This window comes from Apium graveolens, chromosome 4 (genome assembly GCF_009905375.1).
Source record: "Apium graveolens cultivar Ventura chromosome 4, ASM990537v1, whole genome shotgun sequence".
In the NCBI taxonomy this organism is placed as follows: Eukaryota; Viridiplantae; Streptophyta; class Magnoliopsida; order Apiales; family Apiaceae; genus Apium; species Apium graveolens.
In genome coordinates, this window is record NC_133650.1 from 295,254,505 (window position 1) to 295,280,820 (window position 26,316).

The 26,316-nt window shown below is 43.1% G+C and overlaps 4 protein-coding genes across 5 annotated transcripts; all 4 read right to left on the bottom strand.

Annotated features, from left to right (window-relative positions):
- Window positions 1–1,630: 1,630 nt before the first annotated feature.
- On the bottom strand, window positions 1,631–3,249 carry LOC141721255 (uncharacterized). Its single transcript, XM_074524082.1, has 3 exons — window positions 3,002–3,249; window positions 2,418–2,911; window positions 1,631–2,341 (listed from the first exon to the last, which is right to left on the bottom strand). The coding sequence occupies exons 1-3, from the start codon at window positions 3,015–3,017 to the stop codon at window positions 1,742–1,744; spliced, it is 1,110 nt and encodes a 369-aa protein (XP_074380183.1). The 5' UTR covers window positions 3,018–3,249; the 3' UTR covers window positions 1,631–1,741.
- Window positions 3,250–6,687: 3,438 nt separating this feature from the next.
- LOC141719852 (G-type lectin S-receptor-like serine/threonine-protein kinase At4g27290) lies at window positions 6,688–8,015 on the bottom strand. Its single transcript, XM_074522217.1, has 2 exons — window positions 7,975–8,015; window positions 6,688–7,792 (listed from the first exon to the last, which is right to left on the bottom strand). The coding sequence occupies exons 1-2, from the start codon at window positions 8,013–8,015 to the stop codon at window positions 6,688–6,690; spliced, it is 1,146 nt and encodes a 381-aa protein (XP_074378318.1).
- Window positions 8,016–8,534: 519 nt separating this feature from the next.
- On the bottom strand, window positions 8,535–12,097 carry LOC141721254 (G-type lectin S-receptor-like serine/threonine-protein kinase At4g27290). Of its 2 annotated transcripts, none has more exons than XM_074524081.1 (7): window positions 10,738–12,097; window positions 10,440–10,562; window positions 10,189–10,346; window positions 9,619–9,829; window positions 9,284–9,521; window positions 9,050–9,200; window positions 8,535–8,946 (listed from the first exon to the last, which is right to left on the bottom strand). In XM_074524081.1, the coding sequence occupies exons 1-7, from the start codon at window positions 12,002–12,004 to the stop codon at window positions 8,638–8,640; spliced, it is 2,457 nt and encodes an 818-aa protein (XP_074380182.1). In that variant the 5' UTR covers window positions 12,005–12,097; the 3' UTR covers window positions 8,535–8,637. The 2 variants fall into 2 exon arrangements, with proteins under 2 accessions (XP_074380182.1, XP_074380181.1); XM_074524080.1 differs by having other exon boundaries at window positions 10,440–10,574.
- Window positions 12,098–17,960: 5,863 nt separating this feature from the next.
- Window positions 17,961–20,005, bottom strand: LOC141719853 (uncharacterized). The gene is made up of 2 exons (XM_074522218.1): window positions 18,958–20,005; window positions 17,961–18,835 (listed from the first exon to the last, which is right to left on the bottom strand). Exons 1-2 carry the CDS (start codon window positions 20,003–20,005, stop codon window positions 17,961–17,963), a joined length of 1,923 nt encoding a protein of 640 aa, XP_074378319.1.
- Window positions 20,006–26,316: the final 6,311 nt, after the last annotated feature.

Consider the following 26,316-nt stretch of genomic DNA (forward strand, 5'->3'; position numbering starts at 1 on the left):
TACTGCCTCCGGGAGGTTCATAAAGGGATCTGCGGGGATCACCTAGCGGCTAAAGCTCTAGCCTACAAAGTCATCAGACAAGGCTACTACTGGCCAACAATCCACGCTGATTCAGTCGCCTATGTCAAAAAATGCAGTAAGTGCCAGAAGTTCAGCAACGTACCAAAACAGGATTCAAGCCTCCCGGGATCCGTTCTCTCACCGATCCCATTCGCTGTCTGGGGAATTGACATCATGGGTCCTTTTCCTCGAGCAAAAGGGGATCTCCGTTATGTCCTGGTAGCAATAGATTATATGACTAAGTGGGCGGAGGCCAAAGCTATGAGAACCATTAACCAGCAAGACTGCATCAAGTTTGTGGACATGATTGTAATGAGGTTCGGGATCCCGATGGTCTTAATCTCGGACAATGGTCCGCAGTTCGTGGGTTCATATTTTGAGACCTATCTGAAACAACTCGGGATTAGACACAAAAAAGAATATGTTGCCCATCCACAAGGGAATGGACAAGTTGAGGTCACAAACAGAACTATACTCCGAGGCCTGGAAAAGAGACTGGAAGACTCTAAAAAGAACTGGCCGGATGAACTCCCGAAGGTTTTATGGTCATACAGAACTACCCCCCGGACGGGAATCGGGGAGACTCCATTCAAGCTCGCCTACGGTACTGAAGCCCGGTTACCGGTAGAGACCGGATCCCCTTCTCATAGAGTGACCAACTTTGACGAGGTCTCCAACATAGAAGGCCTCAGGACCAACCTCGAACTCCTGGATGAGGTAAGAGATCGGGCCGTAGAAAAAATGGAAAGCTACAAGGAAAAAACAAAGCTTTACTTTGCGAAGAAAGCCAGAATACGGGAATATGTCGCAGGAGATCTAGTACTCCGGGACACTGAAGCCTCGGACCCAACTAACCAGGGAAAACTGCAGCCAAACTGGGAAGGCCCTTATATAGTCAAAGAAGTGATCTGTCCGGGAACTTACAAGCTAAGCTACCTCAGCGGAACCGAGGTCCCCAATACCTAGCATGGAACCCGCCTAAGGAAATTCTACCAATAAGGAAAAGGTGCACACCCTGGAAACACATCTACATCTATATTATGATATTTTGATGTAAGCACTGTCCTCATTCACCCCAGAATGTAATTTTTGCTCTCAATATGAATGAAAAACTCTACTTTAAGCGTTCCATAGTTTGAATCAATTTCATTATGTCGCTTATTTATTTAACATCAGATTTTAAAAAAAAAAACCAGCCTATATGTACTTGGAAAATTTCTATGGAGATTTACCCCTGCCCGAGGTCCTATAAAAACTCAACCCATGAGTACTTATACAATTTCTCAAAGTTAAATATTTTTACCCCAACCCGGGGTCTGCAAAAACACAGCCCATGTGTACTTTGAATTTTTTTATGAAATGGAGATTTACCCCTGCCCGGGGTCCTATAAAAACTCAACCCATTAGTACTTATAAAATTTCTCAAAGTCAAATATTTTTACCCCAACCCGGGGTCCGCAGAAACACAACCCATGCGTACTCCAAAAAATTTCCTAACAAATCAATAAGGAAAGAAAGAAAAGCACAATCATGTTAAACTACCCCGGGGAACCACACCCCGGGGGGCAAATCGAAATCATTCAGATTACAGACAAGTTAAAAAAGCCAAAAGGCTCAGTTCGAAATTGCTCAAACTAAAAATAAGGAAATAAAAATTACATGCCAAGACATGGCAGAATCTTTAAGCTTTAGCGGCAGAGTCGGCGGGAGGCGAAGGAGGCTGCTCCGGATTGCCCTCTGGTAGGGGAGGCTGCTCAGCAAGTGGCGACCCGAAGAAGAAGGGAACATTGCTGGACGTCCCAACACCAGACTCCATTTCCCGGACAGCTTCCTTTTCCTGCTCCAATCGGGTCTCCTCTTCTATATACTTCTCCAGGGAGACGTCTATTGTACCTTGAGGCTCCTCGCCGAGATACTTCGAAGCAACATTCCAGCAGATCTGGATCTTCTCCAGCGCTTTGTCATTCAGCTCTTCGAAATACGCGGGAGTCCCCCGGAACCCTGCCAGAACCTCCTCGGGGGTGGGCCGGGCGGCAAGATCATCTTTCAACTTCTGATTTTCAGCCCTCATCTCCCGGACAGAAGCCTCAGCCCGGTCCTGCCTCTCCCGGATCTCATCTATAATCTTCTTATGAGCAGCAGCCTCCCTTGCACTGGCCTCCTTCAACTCCTGAATCTCCCGGGTTAGCCGCTCGGATTCAACTTGGTAAACTTCGGCAGCATCAGCCTTCGCCTGAAGGCTCCGGGTTATACAAACTAGTCCAGCAACCCGGGAGTTAGCCTGAAAACATTATAGATCGTGATTAGGCAACACAAATACAAGAGCAAAGAAGAAGGCAAATAAGAAAAAGGCTTACAGCAGTGATATCCTCCTGAAGCCCGACCAGGAAGTCGTCGAGGGGCTCCTTCCTGTATTTCTTCCTCTCCGCCGTGCTGGCATAATTCTCAAACAACTCCCTCCGGCGAGCCTCCGGGGAAAAACTAGCAAGCAGGGCCTTCAGAGTCTCTGGAGTGTCCGGAGCCAGATCAATAGCAGCCTTCTTTGAAACCGGTCCCTCAGAAACATCGCCACTTTTATCCCCGGAACTCGGAGGGGCACCCTTCCTCTTTCGAGGTACTGGAACTCTTATCACATCCCCCTGCTGCACGTCTTCGGACCGGGGCTCGTCGATCACGATTGTTGTCCTCCCCGGGCGAGACGGCGCCATCTTCCGGGCCGCATCATCACCCTCTACAACCTTCTTCTTCCCAACATCCACGCTAGTCATTCCCCCAGTCCTTCGCAGCTTGGCCGACAGATCTTTAAGTTGGGCAGACATATTTGGGGGGTAGGGAATCAACTTCGGAATACCTGAAAAGGAAAACAACAAGATATCAGTCCCGGATACAAGCAATCAATAAAAGATACAGCATCAAAATAAAACAAAGGCAATAGACTTACATCCGGCAGCATGCATGTTCTCATTGCTAGTAAAATAGTCCCGGGTTCACTGCGTTCCAAGTGCCCCACAGAAGGCATAAACCATCGCGAGAGCTGCTTGCCCGAGCCGCTGGACCGGAAACCTATCTGTTTTAATTTCAAGTTTATGGAGTGGCATGAACTCCAGATCCCCACTCCGGACAAAAATGAACTCCCGGTGCCATCCCTTAAGCGACGTCAACATACTAATCGGGAGCACCATCTTATCAGAGGGATACCCACAATCCTCTATCCTAAACATGAACTCGTAAATCGGCCGAGCGGTGGATCTCTTAATTTTAAAAATATGATGAAAAAGTTTGAAGGTGGGGAGGTAATTTTTGGTATGACAGCAAGCTAAAAACCAGCTGATCCATTTCACCGAGTTCGGGGCTAGCTGAGTAAAAGGGATACCATAAACATCCCGACATAGGGATTTGGTGAACTGATGTAATCCGAGGCGTATGCCCCGGAGATGCTCAAGTGGAATTCCAACCCATCCCCCCTCCGGTCGGTGGTATACCCTTTCATGCTCCTCAGGCCATCTCCACTGGTATGTGTCATCAAGGTTAAAGGCAAGCCTAAGGGCACCATCTACCTCGGCGTCTGTGTATTTCTCCTGAACCTCTCTATGAACTGCCCCACACTCATACCTAGTACCCGGGGCGGTGAAGAACTTCCTATCCATCTCATCCTCATTATAAGGCTCCCGGCCTCCCAAACCATCCGGGCCCCCATATGCCTCGGATAAATCTCTGTAATAAAAGCTCATGGGCTTGGGGTTCACTCGGCACTGGACAAAATATTCATCTACATCCTCCCACGACCCATCCGAATTCGATAAGGTACTCCCGGGACCTAATACTAGGGTCTGAGCTAAAACTTGTTGAGGCGGGTCAACCCGGGGAGGCATTTCTACTGAACTGCAGCTGGAAGAGGAAGAGGGGTAGAAGGAGTTAAGTTCACCTAACCCGACAGGACGCTCGGGATACCGATTCCTAAGAGTAGCAATACGCTTAAAACGACTACCTGGCATATACTACACGTGTCTATGTAAACGCACCCCGGAGTCAATGCCAAACCCGAACCCAACAATAAAACAAGACAAAAAACAGAACAAGTTTAGAAACAAATCATGTACGTATCTTACCCCAAAAATAAGATCTACAACATATACATACATATATAACAAAAAGCATATAACAAGAACACGCCCCGGGCTCTACAACTATTTACACTACAAAAACCCACTTATTCGCATACAATACTACCAAAATCCGTGTTAAATACGCAAATCAAGCACAAAACCATTGCAAAGGCCATGCAAAATCTACAAACTACAGAGATTAAAGGTCGAATGAACAAGACAGTCATGAAATTCGAACAAGGAATATGAAAGAGCGAAGCAAAACTCTCACAACATGGTTACATGCATGGAGATAACGAATGGAAAAGAAGTAAAGGAGAGAGGTGAGAAATCAAGATGCTTACAAAGTAGCAGGAGAAGGAAATGCGGCTTCAACACCGAATGCTCCAAAAACCTCTGTAAAATGCTCTTATCTCTCTATGCAGAAGTGTTTGCGTAAATGAAAAAAGAAAAGGAGAGGGTGGTATTTATAGAAGGAAGAAAGAAGATGTGAGCGGTTTTTGGGTTAAAGAAACCGTCGGGGCCACGTGGCACCAATTGATTGGCGACAGATTAATAACTGCAGCAGTTATTACCACTACCACAATCATGTCACGGCGCGTCTTTTTAGGCAAAAAAGGGGAGGAAATTAAAAACTGTACACTCAAAAGATACGAATAAAACGTGTATATCTTTGACCCCAGCTAGAATCCCAACAGTCGTCTGACATCCCGGATTCTCAGCAACAACTTTTCAGAGCCCCGGTCAAATCAAATGTCAGGAGTGTACTTGCCCACCAAACCGTGCCCAAAATTCAAATCCAAAATCAAATGACTAACCAAGTCAACCCCGGAGTCTCATCCCAATTTGACCCCGGGGTTAGGGGGCAACAAATCAAACCCCCAAAATTTTCCAAAGTATTTTAAGGAATCCAACCTTGAACTAAAATCAAATGACTAACCAAGTCAACCCCGGAGTCTCAGCCCAATTTGACCCCGGGGTTAGGGGGCAACAAATCAAACCCCCAAAATTTTCCAAAGTATTTCAAGGAATCCCACCTTGAACTAAAATCAAATGACTAACCAAGTCAACCCCGGAGCCTCATCCCCATTTGACCCCGGGGTTAGGGGGCAGCAAAACAAATCAAAGCCCCAAAACCTTTCTAAGTATTTCAAGGAATCCCACCAAGTCAACCCCGGAGTCTCAGCCCAATTTGACCCCGGGGTTAGGGGGCAACAAATCAAACCCCCAAAATTTTCCAAAGTATTTCAAGGAATCCCACCTTGAACTAAAATTAAATTACTAACCAAGTCAACCCCGGAGTCTCAGCCCAATTTGACCCCGGGGTTAGGGGGCAACAAATCAAACCCCCAAAATTTTCCAAAGTATTTCAAGGAATCCCACCTTGAACTAAAATCAAATGACTAACCAAGTTAACCCCGGAGTCTCATCCCCATTTGACCCCGGGTTAGGGGGCAGCGAATCAAACAACCCCCAAGCTTTGCAAAGGCGCCGCAACACAAAGGCAATTACTCTACTCCCCCATCCGGATAAACCCGCATAAGGGAGTGGGGGGCAAATGATAGCCCATAATAAGTCAGACCCAATTGGAGAGGCCCAGGGCCCAAACATAAGATCCCAGGACACGTGGCGGCATCACCACCGTCCAGGTTCCCGGGATCCAGAACGTTCCTACGGTCTGGATCTGATAGTACTCTGACGCATTCAGCGTTGACCTTGAGGAGCCCAGGACACGTGGCAACATCACCACCGTCCAGGTACCCGGGATCAAGGACGTTCCTACGGTCCGGATCCGATAGTACTCTGACGCATCCCAGGCGTCCAGATGCCCTACAGTCCAAAAGGCCAACCTACGGTTCAGATGAAAAGGGACAAACCCCTAAACCCTAGTAGGAGGCCTATAAAAGGTAGAACAGAAGGAAGGTTACAGGTTACAAGCTGATATACTCTCTCTCTCCCACATATACTTACATGCACACACGTACTCCACACAAACATATCTGCATAATCCCAACTTTGCCCTTCTTCTTCTCAAAACCCTTTCTCATCCTCACGCCGGAGGTGCCGCGGGGACGCCACCCCCCTCCGGTTCTGTTTTGTAGGTTCCCACCCTACAGCTACACCGCACACGGCCGTCGTCACAGCCTAAAAAGGAGTTTGAGTTCGGGCCCTACAAGGAGAAGGTCCCGGGGTGATATGGGATTATCACACATCACTGTTATAGTCAACCTACTGTACATATGAACCATAACTTTGATCCCCATTTTTTTCTTCATATTAAGCCAGAAAGTATTATCAGTTCACTAGCTATCTCAAATCAAATATGTTAAAAGTACTATTGACTTCAGTAGTAAATGAAGACAAATGATTTTACCTAATTCAGATGCAACCATTCCTATGTAAAGGTCTTGCCCACTTTCTTTCCCATCTGTAATATCAATAAGCTCATTAAACCATAACAAGCATCCGCTTCCGCGGCCTCTTACATCTGTATTAGCATAAGCTGTACACGAGCAATTTTTCAAGCATGCTCTCTTACATTCATCAAGGCCATATTAGTATCAAACCAAGAACGCTGAGTATCTGGTAATTTCAACCCCGAGTGTTTCACAAATCCCTCTCCATTCGCACAACTCAATGGAACTTTTCTTGCACATCCACTAGACCAATCTGTAGCATCCCATTCTTTTTTATCTTTTGGCTGAAATCCATTAAAGCACTTGCATACAGGAGAATCGTTAACGTTACAGCTCCCATAAGCTCCACATACCCCGTAACGATCACAATTATCTATCGGAGCAGAAAAATAAATCTGCCAAGTTTGAGTTTTTTCAATCCAGACCAATCTTTGTATATAGCCAAATGAATTCACTATCTTCCTCATAACGACAGAACTATTAACAACTTCATAACGGTAATACAACTCCTTATCGTTAGAAACAAAATCGGACGTAAAGATTTGGTTGGGATTGAAGTTAGGCGTGCCAGAAAATCGAACACCATTCCAAGACCCACCTCGTGTAAATATATCAGAACCTTTACGTACGATAAGCTGTGGAAATCCATTACGAGTAACACGATTTGTGTATATACCTGGAGATGGATCATCCTCATTTTTCCAAGAAGTGAGATATCTTTCGAACCCGGTTTCAAAATTCCACCCAATCTTAGCACCCGGTAATTGAGTATTTCCAGGTTTATCAAAACTTTGCCAGAGGAAATGATCAGGGTCACTGTCAGTGCCATCTCTAATGACAAGATTTCCAGAATCCAACAGCTGCAACACAGGATCATTCAGAGATGTCGAGGAGTTTGATGACCAAACTACATCATCAGAAGCATTGAGAATGACAAGATTTCCGTTGCTGTTAAGTTTTAGGAGACCAGATGTAGCACTAAGAGGAGTTTCTCTGTTGGCAATCCACACAATTGTCTTTTGCGATATCTTCTTATACCATATGCCCACGTATTGATTGGTGGAACTTCCCACACTAACGAAACCAAGCTCGAAATGGCCACCAGATGAAACAATAGTGCTTCCATCTCTAAGTATTTGGTTGGCTTTTATAATGTCTATAGCTGCTGGCGCTGCTACTTGAGAGTTTAATGAAACATGGAACAAGAAACTGCAGAATAACAAATAAATCAAAAAATTTGTAAAACTGCAGCCTTCCATGAACTTTGCAATATTTTGTGAGTTGCTCACTGAGAATTGAAGAGCATGTATTTTAAAAAACAAATCTTTGTTTTAAAATATAACTTTCCTACCCAGCCGTTGAGGTTATGTATGTGCATGTTAGTACCACACACGTTTCCATCATCATTTGGAATATCGACATGAGTTTCCATCTTACGAAATGTTCAAGTCTTTCTTGTATTAAAAGACTTACTCTGCACGTCGAATATTTTTAAGGTTCTCAGAGTGACATACTTTTAGCATTTAGCACACACCTCTCAATCAGTTGTGACATCTCCGATTATATTTCTGCTTGACTTGAAATTTCCATGTCCTTCCCCCATTAAACTCTGTACATTCTGTTTACCAAACTTAGCAAAAATAACATTTTCATCTTGTGGTGGAGGTTTAAAAACTTGAAATTGATTTCTTCAATCCTTGCTAACGTGCTAATCTGAAGTATCTGTTAAAGAGAAAAAAGCTCCAAGCTTGACCACAAGGGAATTACATGAGATCTTAGATTTTGTAGTTTAAATACGATGTGGCGTTGTAATTAACCGAGGTCAACCTGAGGAGCATGAAATCCACATTTAAAAGAGGACACTATGTACAATTTTATTCTTTTATTATATATTTTATACTGAATTGAATTTATGTACGATCATCAAAATGTTAAATGACAAAGTTTCCCGTGTACATGAAATTGGTTAGAACCTGGAATTCAAACGAAGAATAGAAGCAGTACCCTAGCTAAGTTGAATGACAAATTTCCTCCTACAATCTCTGCATTATGTTCTATCGACCTTCTAACAGTGTGCTTGTGGTGGCTTCAGCTGAATAATTCGGACGTGTACTCGAGAAATATTCACTTTCGGCTATATTTCTTTCTGTAAAAAAACCAGGTTGTGTAGGCATTGGCAATTCCCCCTCACTACCGAGCATAAGAACCACTGATGACATGTTTGGCCTATCGTCAGGAGATTGTTGCACACACAAAAGACCAATATGAATTGATCGTAGGACTTCTTGTATATAGCATGAGTCCTGAATTATTTCTTCTTCGATTAGTTCAATAGACCTGCCTTCTTGATGTAATCTCCATGCCTGAACAGTATTGTGGAGTCAAATACTGTCAAACAAATTCTTAAGAAAAACGGTGGATGCATGATCGATCGGAGTCAACGATTGTAAACATGGAATAACTTACATGCCCAAGTAGATTATGCCGGTGGTCTCTATGAATGAATCCTCGGTTTCTTCTGCCACTGACAATTTCCAATACTAAAACTCCGAAGCTAAAGACATCTGATTTCACAGAAAAAAGTCCATCTACTGCATACTCTGGGGGCATGTAGCCACTGCAACATAATGTCGTCCAAGCATCACAAAATTAGCACCAATCACTAAAATATGTCAAAAGGTATATATAATATCTACTTACTATGTACCGACGACTCTGTTTGTGTTTGCCTCATTCTCATTTTCTCTAAAACTTCTAGCCAGGCCAAAATCTGAAATTTTTGGGTTCATGTCTTTGTCTAGCAGTATATTGCCTGCTTTGAGATCTCTGTGGATAATTCTTAGTCGGGAATCTTGATGAAGATACAGAAGGCCACGAGCAATTCCATCAATAATGTGGAAACGTCGTGGCCAGTCAAGAAACATGCTTTGTTTTTCATCTGTTGACAGCAAGATTTGATGTCAGAGGATTATATATAGGATGTACTGTCGTTGCATTTTTGCAGGCGAAGTAGATAAAATGGTATAGAGCCAAACCAAATATGTGCCAGTCCAAGCTTTTGTTAGGCATGTATTCATAGATTAACATCTTCTCTTCCCCTTGAACACAATATCCTAACAGCCTTACAAGATTCCGATGTTGAAGTTTTGCAATACATTTCACTTCATTCATAAACTCACTGATTCCTTGCTTGGAAGTTTCTGAAAGACACTTCACGGCTATCTCTTGTCCATCTTGCAATACTCCCTGAGAGTAATGTGCATAGAAAAAGTGTAAGATGTTTCTATTGAACCTCCACAACAAATTACATGGCTTTTATAATAGTCAGATTAATTTGGCTTGTATTCGTGTAGTGACCAGTACAATATTCTCATTTGTGAAATCAAACACTTTCCTCTGAAGACAAGTGTGATGAAATCAATTACCCTGTCCATGTAAACAAGACTACAAGTCTACAATGATAGAAAAGGAAGTTAATGGCTCAGCTGGTTCACTAACTAAATGAGAAGCATGTTCATGTTAAAATCACATCACATGAATAAGTGATCAACATTACATGAATACGTCAGTCATCAGTGCAGTCTACAAAACAACTTGAAAGTTACCTTAAAAACTGGCCCGAATCCACCTTGTCCGAGCTTGTTACTGATTGCAAAGTGGTTTGTAGCCTCAGCTAGGGTGGATAAGCGAAAGAAGGGTAGATCTAGGTCTTCTTTGTGGCTCTCGGAATTGAATTCTTTTGTGGAATTGCTTTCCAGACTCCCTAAGACAACAAATTTATCAGGGGATTCATGTAGATGACAATGATATGTGTATAATTACACAACTTTACAACAAAACTAGTTGATTCATTTACCTTTTGGTCTCGTCAGCAGTGTGTTATTTCTCTTCTTCCACAGACAAAATGCCAGAATTAGAAACACTAAAACTGATGGCACCAACACCGCTATGATAATCAGTAGTTTACTTCCATGTTTCCCTTTAGATTCATCTAAACAGATATCAGTAGAATTAACCATAAGAAGCCTAAAGGATTTCAGTGATCACAGCAAAGCAAAAGAATCTAAATTTGGAAATGGTACATAGGACATTAGAGTACTAATTTTCTTGATCATTATGTTTAAAAGGCAACATATTTTTCAAAATATTGTTACCTGAATCTGAGAAGGCTACCCTTACGTACAAATCTTGACCTCCTCCAGAGAGTTCTCTAATATCGATCAAATCCCCATACCATTGCAAACACCCTCTTCCATCACCTTTAATGTCCAGAATTGAATAGGCCATACAAGAGCAGTTCTTCAAACAGGCTGTTTCACATTCCAGAAGATCCATGCTGTCATTAAACAAGGACGAATCTGTATCTGGTACTTTAACGCGAGAATACATTTTAAAACCATCACCCTTTTTGCAATTCAGCGGTTTCCCCCTAACACATCCACTAGACCAATCTGCTTTCACCCAATCATCTCCATTTCTAGGCACAAATTTATCCAAACAACCACAAATAGGACCACTATCAATGTTACAAATACCATAAGCACCGCAGCGTTTAAACGCATCACAATTATCAGTCGGTAGTTTCAAGAAAAGCTCCCATCTTTGGTTCCTATCAACCCATGTCCAACGCTGCCCTTCCCCGCTTTGACTCAACACAAACCTTGAGAAAACCGAGCTTTTAAGCAACTCAAACGTGTAATAAACCTCCTCTTTCGTATAAATCAAACTATGGTTATAAATTCTATTATTACTCGTCTTCGGCCTTCCAGTAAACCGAGCACCATTCCATGGCCCTGTTTGATACATTTCAGTCTTAACATTCCTCAAAACAAGATGCGGATATCCAGCAGGATCCAAGTGATAATTATAAACTCCCGGTGCTGGATCATCATTACTCTTCCAAGAACTAAGAAACCTCTCAAAACCACTTCTTAAATCCATCCCAAGTTTCATTCCAGGCAAATGCGTATCAGTAGGATAATCAAAACTCTGCCACAAATAATGATCAGGGCTATTATCATTTTCCTCCCTCACAACTAAATTCCCATTATCGAAAAGCTGCAATACAGGATTAACACCTAACCTTTTGTTATCAGAAGACCAAATGATGAAACCACTAGTACTGTTATGGAGATTAAGTGTTCCTAAACTAGTCAACTTTAGAACACTAGTAGTATCGTTGACTCCAGCCTCTCTATTAGCAACCCAAACAACAGTTTGTACAGAAACTGTCTTGTACCAAATACCCAGATATCGATTCTTGGATTCACCTGGTTTGAAAAATCCCAGCTCAAATATTCCACCAGATGAAACAATAGTGTCACCATCTTTTAAACTTTGAGTTGCAGTCATGGTGTCATCGAGTGCACAACATATTGTTGCTAGAGATGAAATGAATAGAACAGATGTGAGCTTCTTCATGTTTATTCAGATCAGTTCTGTGTGTTTAGATATTTTATGTTTTTATATGTTAGATTTTGTGTTTGTGTTTCAACTCTAGAGATAAAGTAGTAGAGAAGTTGAGTACGGAAGTAGCAAGTAGCTTTATATCGAAGGTACGAAGAAAGGTGAAAAAGTGTAAATTTACTGTGTGAAATAAGTAATTAGGACGACAAAAGTTGTGAACGGTGTGCAAGTAAAATATTTTTTTTTTCTTGCCGTTGAATACTAGATCCTCGTGTAGATCATGTGGGTTTTTTTTAAACTATGATTGACTAATTTAATGGAAATGATTGCTGCATTCTGACGGCTGTTTTAAGGGTTAATAGTTGTTAATTAAGGTTTAGGTACAGAAAGGTATCCGCTAAATGGTGTCCGAACTCAGATCAGGAATTCATGATGGAAATTGCTAATGTTTGGTGTATGGTTGTACAAAATTTTTTATATAAGTTTTAATTGGAATGGTCCCATATATTTATATTAACAAAATTAATTAAAATATTACATATCAAAAATTATGTCATTATATATAAATATTTTATACAAAATTCTGTACATCTAATACTATTTTATTTAAATTAATATCCTAAATAAAAATGTAAAGACGGTAAGCTCAGGCTGAATATGTTAGCTAATTTAGGATTTTCAATTCAAGTGTTTAGCCGTTCACCTTCCACTTTTATAACTTGATTGTATACAGATTTATATTAGTTTCATCATATTTAAAAAAATAGTTGTAATAAAATGTAACATTTAAATTATTTTTCGATGTAAAACTCACATGTGTACTCTATTTGCTAATTTTTCCTGCTAGCACATATTAAAAAGAATAAATATTATTGAGCAAAAAAAAAGAATGAAAATTCTTGTAAAAAGTAGAATAAAATTTAGTTAATGATCATAATTCATACATCAGACCGTCCAGCATATACCTGGGAGGAGAAAAAGAATAGTTTACCAATAGAGTCTATAGAGCAACAAGAATTCTTCCCGTCACATGTTAATCTGCCGCCTTATTTGTTTGTTGTCATATATTCTTCATATATATTTTTAGAGTAATTGCACTTTGTATTGCTCAATTTTAATGAAAAAATAAATATAAACTAAAAGTTTGATAAAAATAGATTGCACTCTTCACTTATTTTTTTTTTGACGTTTATTATGCACCCTTTTTTATAATTTCCTTGACTTGATCTAGGGCAAAATCGAAAATTCAGCAAAAAAAATAAATAAACTAAAATTTACATCAAATAATACTAAAAATTAAATTTCAATACAAAATTTTAAAATTTAAATTTTTAAATAATACTAGTAATTTCAGTTTTGATTTTCATTTTATAGTATTAATGCTAATATTTTATAATTCTAATACAACAATTTTAATAATTAGTTTTGAATATATATTTAAATTTATTTGTAGTAGAGTTGTAACATTTTGAAATTAATACTACAAAAATGAAAATCAAAATTGAAATTAATAGCATTAAAAATTTTATTATTTTATAGTTGGTGTTACGTCCAGATTCTTTCGGAATCTTGAACAGGCTTCGGTACCTTGAAGGTGGCTTCGGCTGATACCTGAAAGTGAAGAGAATGCGAGGGTTTGTACCCCCGATTCACCTCCGGTGTGAGAATAAAAATCTGGTTGTAAGGGTGTGGTAATAATACAAGAAAAGTAGAGTGTATGCGAGAATGTGTGTGTCTCCTTTGTCTTACTTTTCAAGGGTTTTTATACCCAATTCTGCAATGACTGCTCGTCCGTTACTTATCATTATGGGGGGAGTGAAAAGGGGGCGTTATGTCCCTTATTCTTTCCAACGGTATGGAAGAAGGGTGGGCCTTGGTCTGGGACTTCCGTGGGCCTTCGTCTCGCTGGCCTAAAGGTCCTTTGGCCCAGTAGCTTAATCTCATATTGGGCCTTCGTTCGATGGGCCATGTTGGGCCTATAACCAACATGTCTCTGTCCTTCAGTTGGGCCTTCGGGCCGGCCGACGGACACCTATCTCGGCCCATATTGGGGAGGAGAAACCCTAGGGCGACTGCTTCAGTTCCGCCTCGATCTTCGATCGTACACGTGGCAAGCTGGTAGGAACTTGTAGTGCATTAACGCGACAGCTGTTGGCACGTCGTTCCATGGCTCAATCTCAGCCGTTGAATCTCAACCGTTTTAATCTGGAACGTCTATTTTAAAAACCCCCAAACGTCGCCTTTCCAAATTCATTTTGGACGCCTATATAAAGCTCATTTGTGCCTTTCCTTTCACCATTTTTATTTTCTCTACACAGCAACAAACTCCGGCGAGCTTTCTAATTACGGGTAACATCAACTCCGTTTTTCCAGATCACCCCATTACAGTCCAGGAGCATCTTCAAATTAGTAAGTTTTCTTTTGCTTTTGAGCATTACTTTTATTTTGCATGCGGGTTTTTGGAGTTTACTAGGCTTTGCATGCGGCTCCTGTGGCACTGGGTTTAGGGATGTAACTGGGACTGAAATGTATTTTGTTGCATGTTTTGGGGTTTTCCAGTTGCTGGGTATTTCTGGGTAGGTAATAGGAATTTGTCTGGGTTTTACCAATTTGAGGGGCCCCACATGTTTAAAGATGGCATGTGAGGCGTTTTCTGGACAAGAACGTCCTTCAGGGTTTCTTGGTTTTAGAACGTCATTCGGGAGCCGACCCAGGGCGTAAACATGTGGCCCAGAGTTTGAGATACTTGTGAAGGGTTCTTTGTGGGCAAGAACACCCTTCGGGCTCGCTTGCCCCAGGAACAACCTTCGGAAACCACCTCCGGGTTTTTTGTTCGTTCGGTCCTGGGACATGTACTCGGTTTTTTATTTTTTCTCTTCTGTCTGCTAATCCGAGTACATGGACTAATGTCTCTCTATTTCCGAATACAGGGACATGGACCGCGCGAACCGCCCTCCAGATTCTTGGGACCCCTTGTCGAACAGCTTGGCGGGAACGTCTTCTATTCACCCCGAGCGAACGTGGCGGGCCCTTTTTGGTTCGGCCGCTGACTATCCGGCGGCCAACAATCGATTAGAGCTGTCGAAGGGGCGCGTGATTCAGATGTACGATGATTATTCCGTCCCTCGGGGGTCTTGTTGGCTGTATGCGCCGAGGGAGGACAAAAGGATCTACGATACTCCCGGGGTGCCGGAGGGATACGGAGGCTGCGCCGTAGGGATTTCGGAAGCGGCCTTTAAGTGTGGCCGAAGGGTGCCCCCGTTGAAGCTAATAAAGCATCTTTTCTTCCAGATGGGCATCGCCCTCGGAAAGATGGACCCAAATGGGGTCATCCATATTAACTGTTTCCAGAACAGATGCCTCCACGCCGGGATCGCACCCAACACTCGTCTATTCTGGTATCATTATGACTTTCGGAAGAACCCGAATAGTCCCGGTTTTTACACCATCGCTCGGCGAGCAAGGCGACCTGATTGGACGGCGACCAACTCGAGCAACAAAGCCACTCACACTCATTGGTGTTATGTGAGTGGTCCGCGGTTGGCTGCCATGTCGGTTTGGCGCGATGTGAATCCATCGCTGCTTCTTATATCGAGCCTGACCTTGGAGGAGAAGGAGAATTACACGGCGTTGGTGGACGTCTGTGTGAAGAAGTTGGGTCCCGAAGAGTTTCGGGACAAGGACTGGCTCTTCAGCTTGTGGGGTGGGGGTAACAAAACTTCTTCCTTCATTTTTTCTTTCATTAGTTTTGTTCCATCACCTGTATAATTGTTTGTCCTTGTTATGCATTCGGTTATATATGCTTGGACTGACTTGCTTCCTTTTTACATTTCAGTGTCTTCAAGAGAGGCTTTGATTGAGAGGAAAAAGGTCAGGGCGGCGGAGAAGAGGGCTGCCGAGGAGGCGGCGAAGAAGGCCGCCGAACAGAGGGCTACGCCGGATCCTTCGGAGGAGACGGGGGAGAGGGCTCAGACCGAGAGGGCTTCGCCGCCCCGCCAATCTCGTGCGGCTTTTGAGGCCGAGGAAGGGGACGATCTGGAGTATATGGGAGAGGGGAACCCTTTCAAGCGGACCCGGAACCAGGAGGGGATCGTGCGTTCCTATCTTCTATGGCCACGGCCCGGCAATCCACAAAGGAGGTGGCTTCGGACTTGTGCCATGGCCTCCAGCTTCTGGTTGATCTTCCGACCTTCGCTTCGGCCTCTGCTACCGAGGCCTGTACGGAGCTTCTGTCCTTCCTGTCCCTGGTATATTTTTAATTTTTCTCCATTTTTTTCTTTTGCTCGTCTTTTTTCCTTCGGCACCTTTTAGTAATGCTTTTGTCTTGTCTTTTTTGCAGGCTGTTCCTTGGGCCGCAGCCGTGGAGGACAAAGTTCAGGATATGGAGACTCAGATGGCCGAGGTGAAGGAGCTGGAGAGGAGGGCCACGGCGGCCGAGGAGGAACTTGTAAGGGTGAAAGCCCAGAACGAGGTCCTGGACGGCGAGGCCACCGTTCTGAAGGAGGACAAGTGGCTGGAGAATGAATTGGAGAAGGCGAACCGGAGGATCTCCCACCGGAACGTCCAGCTGAAGAGGTCCTGAAAGGAGCTTCGGAAGAAGCAGAAGCAGCTGGACTGTACGGAGGAGCGCTGCTTCCAGTTCGGCGCAGACTATGTCCTGGAGAAGGCCCACGACCTGAACTGGGACTATAAGCAGTTGTTGGACGACAGCCTGGAGGATCCTATCGGACGGCCAGCAATTGAAGCCCCTCATGTCTCCTCCGGTGAAGACGAAGAGCTCTCGGATGAAGATCCTCAGGCCTAAGCTTTCAGCACTGAGGTGCTTGATATGACGGAAAATGATCTTGTTGCGAAGTTTGCCGTTGGTGTTTCCATGGTCATACCCAACTCTTGCAGAGGCTTTCTTCGTTCAACTTTTTGACTTGTAATTTTATTTTTTATAATTGGTACTTCTGCCTTCGAGCTTTTGTAATTTAACTAGCCTTCGGTCTTTTATATTTTAATGCATCTTTCATCTTTCGTCAGCATTGTTTTTTTTTCAACGATTTTAGTAATTGTATCTTCGGCTTCGTTTGCCTTAACAATTTTAATAAAATGAATCGCCTCTTCGGCCTTATCATTCTGCTTTAACAGTTTTAAGTTTGATAAAATGAATTGTATCTTCGGCTTCATTTGCCTTAACAATTTTAATAAAATGAATCGTGTCTTCGGCTTTTGCCTTAGCAATTTTAAGTTTAATAAAATGAATCGCATCTTCGGCTTTTGCCTTAGCAATTTCAACAATTTTAATAAAATGAATCGCATCTTCGGCTTTTGCCTTAGCAATTTTAATAATGCCTTACTACCCTCTATGGCTCCAAGGGTTAAAGGCCGAAGGGGACTTCGGGCTGTTAATGCTTCTGCTACTCTTATCCGAAGGAACAGGGATGCTGATCGTTCAGTGATTGCCCTTGGACCAGCATGTCATTGTTCGTTCGGTCAGTAAGAAGTTTCAGCTGGTCTTCTTCGGGATTGCCCGTGGACCAGGTCGTCTTTATTTTGTATTCTTTGGTAGATACAATCGTGATTGAGGCCGAGAGAGCGTGTCCCTTTCTAAGATTGCCCCTGGACAGGGTTTCCTTCGGCGTTCTTTAATACCGCACGAACAAGGGAAAGACGAAGGATAGGGCATTATTTTAGGATTGCCCCTTAAGGCCCTTAACTCGTGTTTGCCATGTGTGAATTGAATTATAATAGTGTAGTGAAGGATGTTTAAGTTTTAGGTGATTGCCTCTTATGTTACATGCTTCGTTAACAAATTAGACAAGGGCGGCGGCCGAAGAGTTTATCTTCTTCGGGATCTCCCTCAGATAATACTCATGCGGCCGCGACTTTGGTAAGTAAAGAAATGTGACAGAAAATGCATCTTTATTTATAATCGAATTGCTTAATTCTTCATATAGAATTTAACTACTAACTTTAAAGAAGTTTCTTATTGATAAAATTTCCGAAGGCGGCTGGCGTGCCAAGTGTTTTTAATTGCTTTGCCCGATAGGGTTTCAAGCTTGTATGTTCCGGGACGAACGACCTCGATCACCTTATAGGGCCCCTCCCAGTTAGGTTGAAGCTTTCCCTGTTTGGCTGGCATAGATGCGGCTAGCTCCCTTAGGACTAGGTCTCCGACTCCGAAGGACCTCTTCTTGACATTGGAGTCATAATGTTGTGCCGCTTGTAGCAAGTATTTCATATTTCTTTGGTGGGCGGCTTCTCTTTCCTCCTCCAATAAGTCTACATTTGCCCTCAGCCCGAAGCTATTAGTTTCTACATTGTAGGTCTCAGTTCGATATGATTCCAAGCCTACTTCGACTGGAACTAGGGCTTCGGTTCCATAGGCCATTCTAAAGGGAGTTTCTCCCGTTGATGTCCTAGGGGTCGTTCGGTAGGCCCATAAAATCCAAGGGAGTTCTTCCGCCCATCTTCCTTTAGCTTCTCCCAGCCTCTTCTTGATTCCTTGAAAGATTACTTTATTCGCCGCTTCCACCGCCCCATTTCCTTGCGGGTGGGCGACTGAGCTAAACTTCTGTTCAATTCCGAAGTGGTGCAGGAACTTACAAAATTTGTTTCCAATAAACTGGGTCCTATTGTCAGAGATGCATAGTCGAGGGCAATTATGCAGTATTTTGTTTGCCTCGTGCTTTTTGGGAGAATGCCCACGATATCCACGGCCCATACGGCGAACGGAATGGGACTTAGTACCAAAGTCATCTCTTCTGGGGGCTGTTTTAGGACAATGGCTAACAGCTGGCACTGCACACACCTTTTTGCATAGTTGCTGGCGTCGGCCTTTAGAGTGGGCCAGAAGAATCCCTGTCGGAGAATTTTAAAGACGAGGGACCGACCAGCCAGGTGCTCGCCGCAAATTCCCTCATGCACCGCCTCCAGAGCCTGTCACTGTTCTTCGGTGTTTAAACATCACAGAAGGGGCTGACTGACTGACCGGCGATACATCCACCCATTAATGATTGTGTAGCTCGATGCTCTATATTTAATTTTTAGCGCTTCTCTTCGGTCTGGAGGTAGAATGCCTTTCTCCAGAAAGCTCCTGAGGGGGGTCATCCAATCGTTCCCCTGGTGAATCTCCAGACATTCTTTCTTCTCGATCGAAGGCGTCTTGGCTTCGGTGAGGTAAATAAAACTAGTTAGGTTCTGTGTCTCGGCCGAAGCTAGCCTGGAAAGGGTGTCTGCCCTAGCATTATTTTCTCTGCCAATTTGACTTAGTTCAAAGGTTTCAAATGATAAAGAAACATCTCGTACCTTGGCAGCATAGGCTTTCATTCGGGGATCTCTTTGCTCATATTCCCCCGTGAAGTGTTTCACAACCAGCATGGAGTCGCTGAAGGCCCTTAGATGCTTCGCCTCAAGGCTTCGGGCCAGCTCCATCCCTGCGAGGAGCGCCTCGTACTCGGCTTCGTTGTTCGTCAAAGGAAAGTCAAATCTTATGGCTTGGCATATCTCGAATCCTTTGGGGCTGGAGAGAATTAAGCCGGCCCCACACTTTTTTCCTGCTAACGACCCATCTACAAAAAGTTTCCACTTCCCTGGGATCCGGATTAGTTGTGCGTCGGGTGAAAGATCCTGCGGACCCGAGAATGTGCATTCAACCATGAAGTCGGCCAAAGCCTGAGCCTTAATTGTCGTTCGGGGGACGTACTCGAGATCAAATTCCCCGAGTTCGATGGACCATGTTACGACTCTTCCAGAGGCTTCAGGCCTTGTTAAAATCTTCTTCAGAGGTTGGCTGGTAAAAATTTGAATCATTCGGCCTTGGAAATAATATCGCAATTTTCGGGAGGCCATAACCAACCCATATGCGAATTTTTCAAAATTGGGGTGCCTTGTCTCTACATCCTTGAGGATATGGGACACGTAGAACACGGGATGCTGATTTCTCTCGTAGTTTTTTACAAGTATCTCCCCCAGAGTTCTGTCGGGCATGGCTAGATAAAGCTGAAGGGTTTCCTTCGGATCAGGCCTCATTAAGAGTGATGCCTTTGTAAGATATTCTTTTACTTCTTCGAATGCCCTTTGAGATTCAGGCCCCCATTCAAAATTCTTTGTCCCTTTGAGCACGGAGAAGAAGGGGAGTGCCTTCTCGGTTGACCGGGAAATGAAACGCTGAAGCGCGGCGAGCCGGCCTGTCAATTTCTAGATGTCTCTGATGCATTTGGGAGGTTCCATATTGATGACTGCCTCGATTTTCTCTGGATTCGCCTCTATCCCCCGGGCACTGACCATATAACCAAGAAACTTTCCACTAGAGACTCCGAAGGTACATTTGTTCGGACTGATTCTCATTTTGTTCTCTCGGAGCGTTTCGAAGCATTCTTTTAAGTCTTCGGCATGATCTTGGAACAGTGATTTTACAATCATATCATCCACATATGCCTCCATGTTCCTTCCGATCTGCTCTTTAAAGACCTTGTTCACCATTCGCTGGAATGTGGCTCCAGCGTTCTTCAGTCCGAAGGGCATCTTAATGTAAGCATAAGTCCCCTTCGGAGTTATGAACGCTGTCTTGGGCACATCCTCATCATTCATAGAAATTTGATGATAACCAGAAAAAAGCATCCAAAAAACTAAGTACCTCATATCCTGCCGTGGCGTCTATCAGTTGGTCGATGTTGGGCAAGGGATAGTGATCCTTCGGACAGGCTTTATTGAGATCCGTGTAATCCACGCACATCCTGCCACTTCCCATTTGACTTCTTGACAACCATCACATTGGCTAGCCAGTCGGGATATTCAATTTCTTCGATAAATTTGGCTTCCAACAATTTTTCCACTCCGGCCTCTATGACCTTCTGTCGTTCGACTATAAATGTTCTCTTCTTCTGCTTCACCGGTTTGGCCTCGGGCTGCACATTCAAGCAGTGCTTTGCCGTCTTGGGGTCCAATCTGGGCATGTCTTCCGGCCCCCAGGCGAACACGTCATGATATTACCGAATGACAGCTATTACCTTCGTCTTCAGATCTGCACCCATATTTTTTCAATCCGAACCATCTTTCCCGAATGGCCCGCGTACAATTCCACTTCTTCGGTTTCCGCGGGTTCGGCAATCGGGCTCGAGAGATCGGCCCCAAATTTCTCCAACTCAATGTTCAATATTTATCGGCTTCCGCTGGGCTCGGACTCAGCCCGCTTTCTCTTTCCGGTTCCATCCGGTCCTTCATATTCCTGATCCTTTTCAAGATCTTCCAGCATTATGATTCGGGCGGTTTTCTGATCGCCTCTCATTTCTCCTACCCCTTTCTCAGTGGGGAACTTGAGTTTAAGATGGGGTATAGACTCCACCGCTTCAAAGGTTGATAAGAAGGGTCTGCCAAATATTGTATTGTACGGGCTTTCGATCCGAACTACATAGAACTTTACCAGCTTCTCGGCGGTATACGACAATTTACCTAGGAGGACCGGTAGAGTAATTATCCCTTCGAACTGAATGGGATGCCCTCCAATGGCATAAAGGGGAGCCTCGTTGCAGGGCTCTAGTTGCTCTCCAGCCAAGTTCATCTTACAATAGGTTTCGTGGAACAGTATGTTGGCCGAGCTGCCTGTATCCACCATTACCTTCCATATCTTATTTTTCCCGATGATAGGATTGATGATTAGAGGTTCCTCGTACGGGCGAATGACATCCTCATAGTCCTCAGTGCTGAAGGTCATGGGCATATGAACCTTTGCCTGTCCGAACTGATACCAATTGTACACTTGTCGGGCATACTTCTTCTTTGTTGTCTTGCTATCCTTGTCCATGATGCTACCCCCAAATATAGTTTTTACTTCGCCCCTTATCCTGTCCCTTCGCTCTGGCTCCTCGGCCTCTACTTCCTCCTCTTGGTTCTCCTTCGGCCCCAACCTATCTCTTAGATCTCGGACGAACTGATTAAGCTCACCGTCTTTGATCATGCGCTCAATGAGCTTTTTGAGATGATAGCACTCATCGGTGTTATGCCCCTTGTCCCTGTGATAGTCACAGTATTTATCAGGGTTCTTCTTGTGGTTTGGGACCTTCATTTTGGCGGGGCAGACGAATCCTGGTTTGCCCTTGATCTCATGGAGAATCTTGGAGATCGGCGCATTCAAAGGGGTGAATACGGTCGAATCTCTATCTCGTCGCCGTTCGGCCCCATGATCCATTTCTTTCCTTCCTTCTTTCCTACTATCCCTTCGGTCAGATCCCGATCTTGAGCCATCATATCTGTCGGCTCGCTTTGATCGGTCGTCCCTTCTTGAATCTTTATACCCCCCAATACTTTCCATCTTTCGGCGAATGTTCTCGCCTCTTACATATATATTATTCAGGGATTTCAGGGGAAAATCGTAAAGAGATGAGAGCAGCTTTTTACCTTTATAGGGGTCCAGCCCCGCCGTTAGGAAGCCCATTGCTTTGATTTTGTCCAGATTAGTGACCATCCCAGCTTCTTCCTTGAACCGGGCGAGATAATCCCCCAGCTATTCGTTCTCCCTTTGTCTGCAGTGGACCAGGACTTCAGTATCCTTCGCCTTTCGGCATAGATGGGAGTAGTACTTCAAAAACTTCATCTTCAACTGATCGTAGGACCCAATAGACCGGGGCTTGAGGGATTTATACCACATCGAAGCTGACCCCTTGAGATAAGTCTTGAATATTTTGCACAACATAATATCATTGTGACCAATCCCAACCATCAGGAGTTCATATTTTTCGCAGTGGTCCTCGGGGTCTCCTTTTCCATTGAACTCGCTCATCTTAGGGAATTGCCTCTCTTCGCCCGGGGGGTCGGTACTTCTCAATTTCTTGTATCATGACCGGTTCTCGATCGGGCCTTCTATCACCGAACAGGGCCTTCTCTAGGCGATTGAGCCTGAGGCTGGATCCGTCGGGCTCCTCATCCGAATCAGAAGAAAAGGGTTGCTTGGTCCTTTTCCTTCAGGAATGCGAATTAGAGTCTGACTCATCTTCTTCGTCATGTACCCGACGTTCTCTTCTATCCTTATTCATTCTACCATGCTTATCGGCCCGCATTGCTTCGCGCAAGGCTTGTTCTTGCAGTTCAATCTCCTCCCTTTGGAGTTGTAGGGCCTTTAGCCGGAGCGCATCAGCCTCTCTTTTATTCGCTCGCGCTTCCGCTTCTTTTTCAACTTGATCCATTTTGGCCTTGCCCTTCTCCGCGGCCTTTTCTGCCCGGATCTTTAGGAGCAAGGCCTCTTCTTCAGGAGTCAATGTGATGACCCCGTCCTCGTCCACTAGGGAGGATAGTTGTCCTTTGTCGGTAAAACCAGGCAGCGGTGAATGTTCATGAATTATTTCTGTCATGTTCTCGTTCTCATCTTGTAACTCTCGTATTCCCACAGACGGCGCCAAATGTTACGTCCAGATTCCTTCGGAAGCTTGAACAGGCTTCGGTACCTTGAAGGTGGCTTCGGCTGATACCTGAAAGTGAAGAGAATGCGAGGGTTTGTACCCCCGATTCACCTCCGATGTGAGAATAAGAATCTGGTTGTAAGGGTGTGGTAATAATACAAGAAAAGCAGAGTGTATGCGAGAATGTGTGTGTCTCCTTTGTCTTACTTTTCAAGGGTTTTTATATCCAATTCTGCCATAACTGCTCGTCCATTACTTATCATTATGGAGGGAGTGAAAAGGGGGCGTTATATCCCTTGTTCTTTCCAACGGTCTGGAATAAGGGTGAGCCTTGGTCTGGGACTTCCGTGGGCCTTCGTCTCGCGGGCCTAAAGGTCCTTCGGCCCAGTAGCTTAATCTCATATTGGGCCTTCGTTCGATGGGCCCTGTTGGGCCTATAACCAACAGTTGGTATAAAAAAAACTTCAAATTTAAATAGTATTTGAAAAAGAAAAATTTATTTTAATAAAGTATATTACTAAATTTCCAGTTTTGCCCCTGCCCAATTCAACAAAATTCTGAAAAAGGTGTGTTAGGTCACACACACTGTAGAAGGGGGTTGAATACAGTGTTTATCACAATCAACTCGAATTAAAGAACACAAGTAACAGAAAACAAGCTTTATTAAACTCTGTTACAATATGGAACTGTCCTCTCTCAGTGATGAACAAATTATCACGAGAGCTGCTAGGGTTACAATAAATAATAACTTCGATTATGATAACACATATAGTGTAAACCCTATGTCTGTGTTTATATACTACACAATTACAAGATAGTCTCTAATTTATATGGAATATAATTCCGCTTCCTAAAATATATCAACTAGTTATCTTTTCTTCCAAGTATTCTATTCTTCATAGAATTCCTTCTTCATGCATATTTCTTCTTGCGTTTATCTTGATCTTCTTTCCTTTCAATCAGCCGCCTTCCTTATCTGAAAGTCTCCTTAAGTCCTGATATTATCTTCTGATAAATATCTCCTGATAACTTAAGTTCTGACAACTTAAGTTCTGACTTCAGTATAAATGCTGATTTTCAATTAAGTACTGATTTGTCCTATTAAGTAAGATCTGAAAACTAAACACAAATCATATTAGTCATGACATTATCAAATATATCTAACAATCTCCCCCAACTTGTAAATTAGCATAATATACAAGTTTAACAGATATTTGATGATGTCAAAAACATTAAGTACAAATGCATGAAAATTTGACTAGATAACTACAACTTACAGTCCTTGTAGCTTTACCATCCTCAAGGTCTGATAACAGCTTCAGTCTGTATACACATCAGAATTTAATCATTTGTAGATCTTTGACTTGGCTTCAATTACTGATCTCTTTGATATCAGGATTTTTTCTGAGATAGTTCTTTAACAAACATCTCTCAGCATATTCAAGTTCATTAACCATCTTCCTTTTAGCATTCTTCAATTCAACTGTATCTTCACCAATTTGAAAGATAGCAGCCCTGAGATCATTTATTCTAGCTTTTCTTATGTCCTGATCTAGTCTGATCAAATATGCCTTATCAGACTCAAGATTGAATTCCACAGCTTTATAACCCAGAAAGGTAGTTATAATCTTAGCAGAGTTAGGCTTCATCTCGACAATATCACCCTTGTGATCTCTGTACTTGGGACAGTATGTGCTTTCAGAATTTACAGAATAAAGCTTCTTTTGTCTCTGAATTTGAGTCTTCAAATAATTTACAGCACTATCTATTAATCTGTTCTTCACTTGAAGTAAGAATAGAACATGTTCTAGTTCCTCATAATACTTCAGTGGTATAGCATTCTGCCTAATATGGTATACCCTTCCATCTGTCATAAAATATAACAAGATGTGTTCTTTCAAGAAGGTATGGTAAACCATCTGTACAGATTCAAGCTGATTCAATCTTTCAGGAGTTGCTCCAACACCTGGTTCACATAAAGAAGTTGGATCATTGGTTGTGTTCTGTATTCTTCTTTCATCAGCACTACCCAATCTAGATTTATCTCTTGCTTCTTTTCCGGTAACCACTCTTGCTTCGAAACCACTTATTACAGTCTTCAAAGGTTGAGTCTGTTTAGCTTTGGTGAATCCTGGTAGGAGTAACTTTGAAGGTTTAACATGAATAATGTCAGAGGTTTCCTTTTCCTTATATTCTAATATCAAGCCAACTTGAGCTATGACAGAGGTTGCTTGCTTCATTGTCATATCAGAACTTACTATATCTTGACTCTGAATAACTTGAGCCATGTCAGAGGTTGTTTGAGAAATCTTCCTTTGTATCAGAGTAAGACTAGCATATTCATCAGATATTTCTTCATCCATAAATGGCACATAAACCTTTACAGGTTCATCAACTTTTTCCTTGCCCTTGGACCTTGGATCTATCTCCATTTGTGATTTGGCCTTGGTTGCCTCAGGATTTGTCCTTTCTTTTATCACAATGCCTTTAGCCTTAGGAAGTTTATTTTCACCAACAAAAGCTTTAGATTTGGAGTTGACTTTTTCTAACTTAAGTCTAGCTTCTTCTTCCTTTAGACTCTCAAAGTCCATTCCTGGATTTTCTTTCAGAAATAACTGTCTTGAAATTTCCTCATCAAGTTTCAGATGTTCATCAGAACTTATCCCTTTACCAGTATCAGAACTTATTTTTCTCCCAGTATCAGAACTTGTTCGTCGACTTGTAGTTCCAGTTTTGCTTGATGAAAGACCTTTACCTTGACCATGACCTCCACCCATTTTAGAGTTTCCCTGGTCATCTTTTTCATCATCCTTTCCCTTCAGTGTCTTAACAGTTTTGCATTTAGACTTAATTACTTTCTCCCCCTTTTTGGCATCAGCAGGTAAAAGAAGAGAGAGAAGCAATTCCACTGAGGATTGGATCTCATTGAGTTGATTTTGATGAGAA

Coding starts and splice junctions, on each gene's coding strand:
- LOC141721255 (XM_074524082.1), bottom strand. Junction 2,342..2,417: donor TTCAGGAGGATATCACTGCT/GTAAGCCTTTTT, acceptor TAATGTTTTCAG/GCTAACTCCCGGGTTGCTGG.
- LOC141719852 (XM_074522217.1), bottom strand. CDS start 8,015: ATGGAAACTCATGTCGATATTCCAAATGATGATGGAAACGT. Junction 7,793..7,974: donor CCAAATGATGATGGAAACGT/GTGTGGTACTAA, acceptor GTTATTCTGCAG/TTTCTTGTTCCATGTTTCAT.
- LOC141721254 (XM_074524080.1), bottom strand. CDS start 12,004: ATGAAGAAGCTCACATCTGTTCTATTCATTTCATCTCTAGCAACAATA. Junction 10,575..10,737: donor GGTAGCCTTCTCAGATTCAG/GTAACAATATTT, acceptor ATATCTGTTTAG/ATGAATCTAAAGGGAAACAT. Junction 9,522..9,618: donor CTTGGACTGGCACATATTTG/GTTTGGCTCTAT, acceptor TGCTGTCAACAG/ATGAAAAACAAAGCATGTTT.
- LOC141719853 (XM_074522218.1), bottom strand. CDS start 20,005: ATGAGGCCTGATCCGAAGGAAACCCTTCAGCTTTATCTAGCCATGCCC. Junction 18,836..18,957: donor GATGTATCGCCGGTCAGTCA/GTCAGCCCCTTC, acceptor ATTCTCCGACAG/GGATTCTTCTGGCCCACTCT.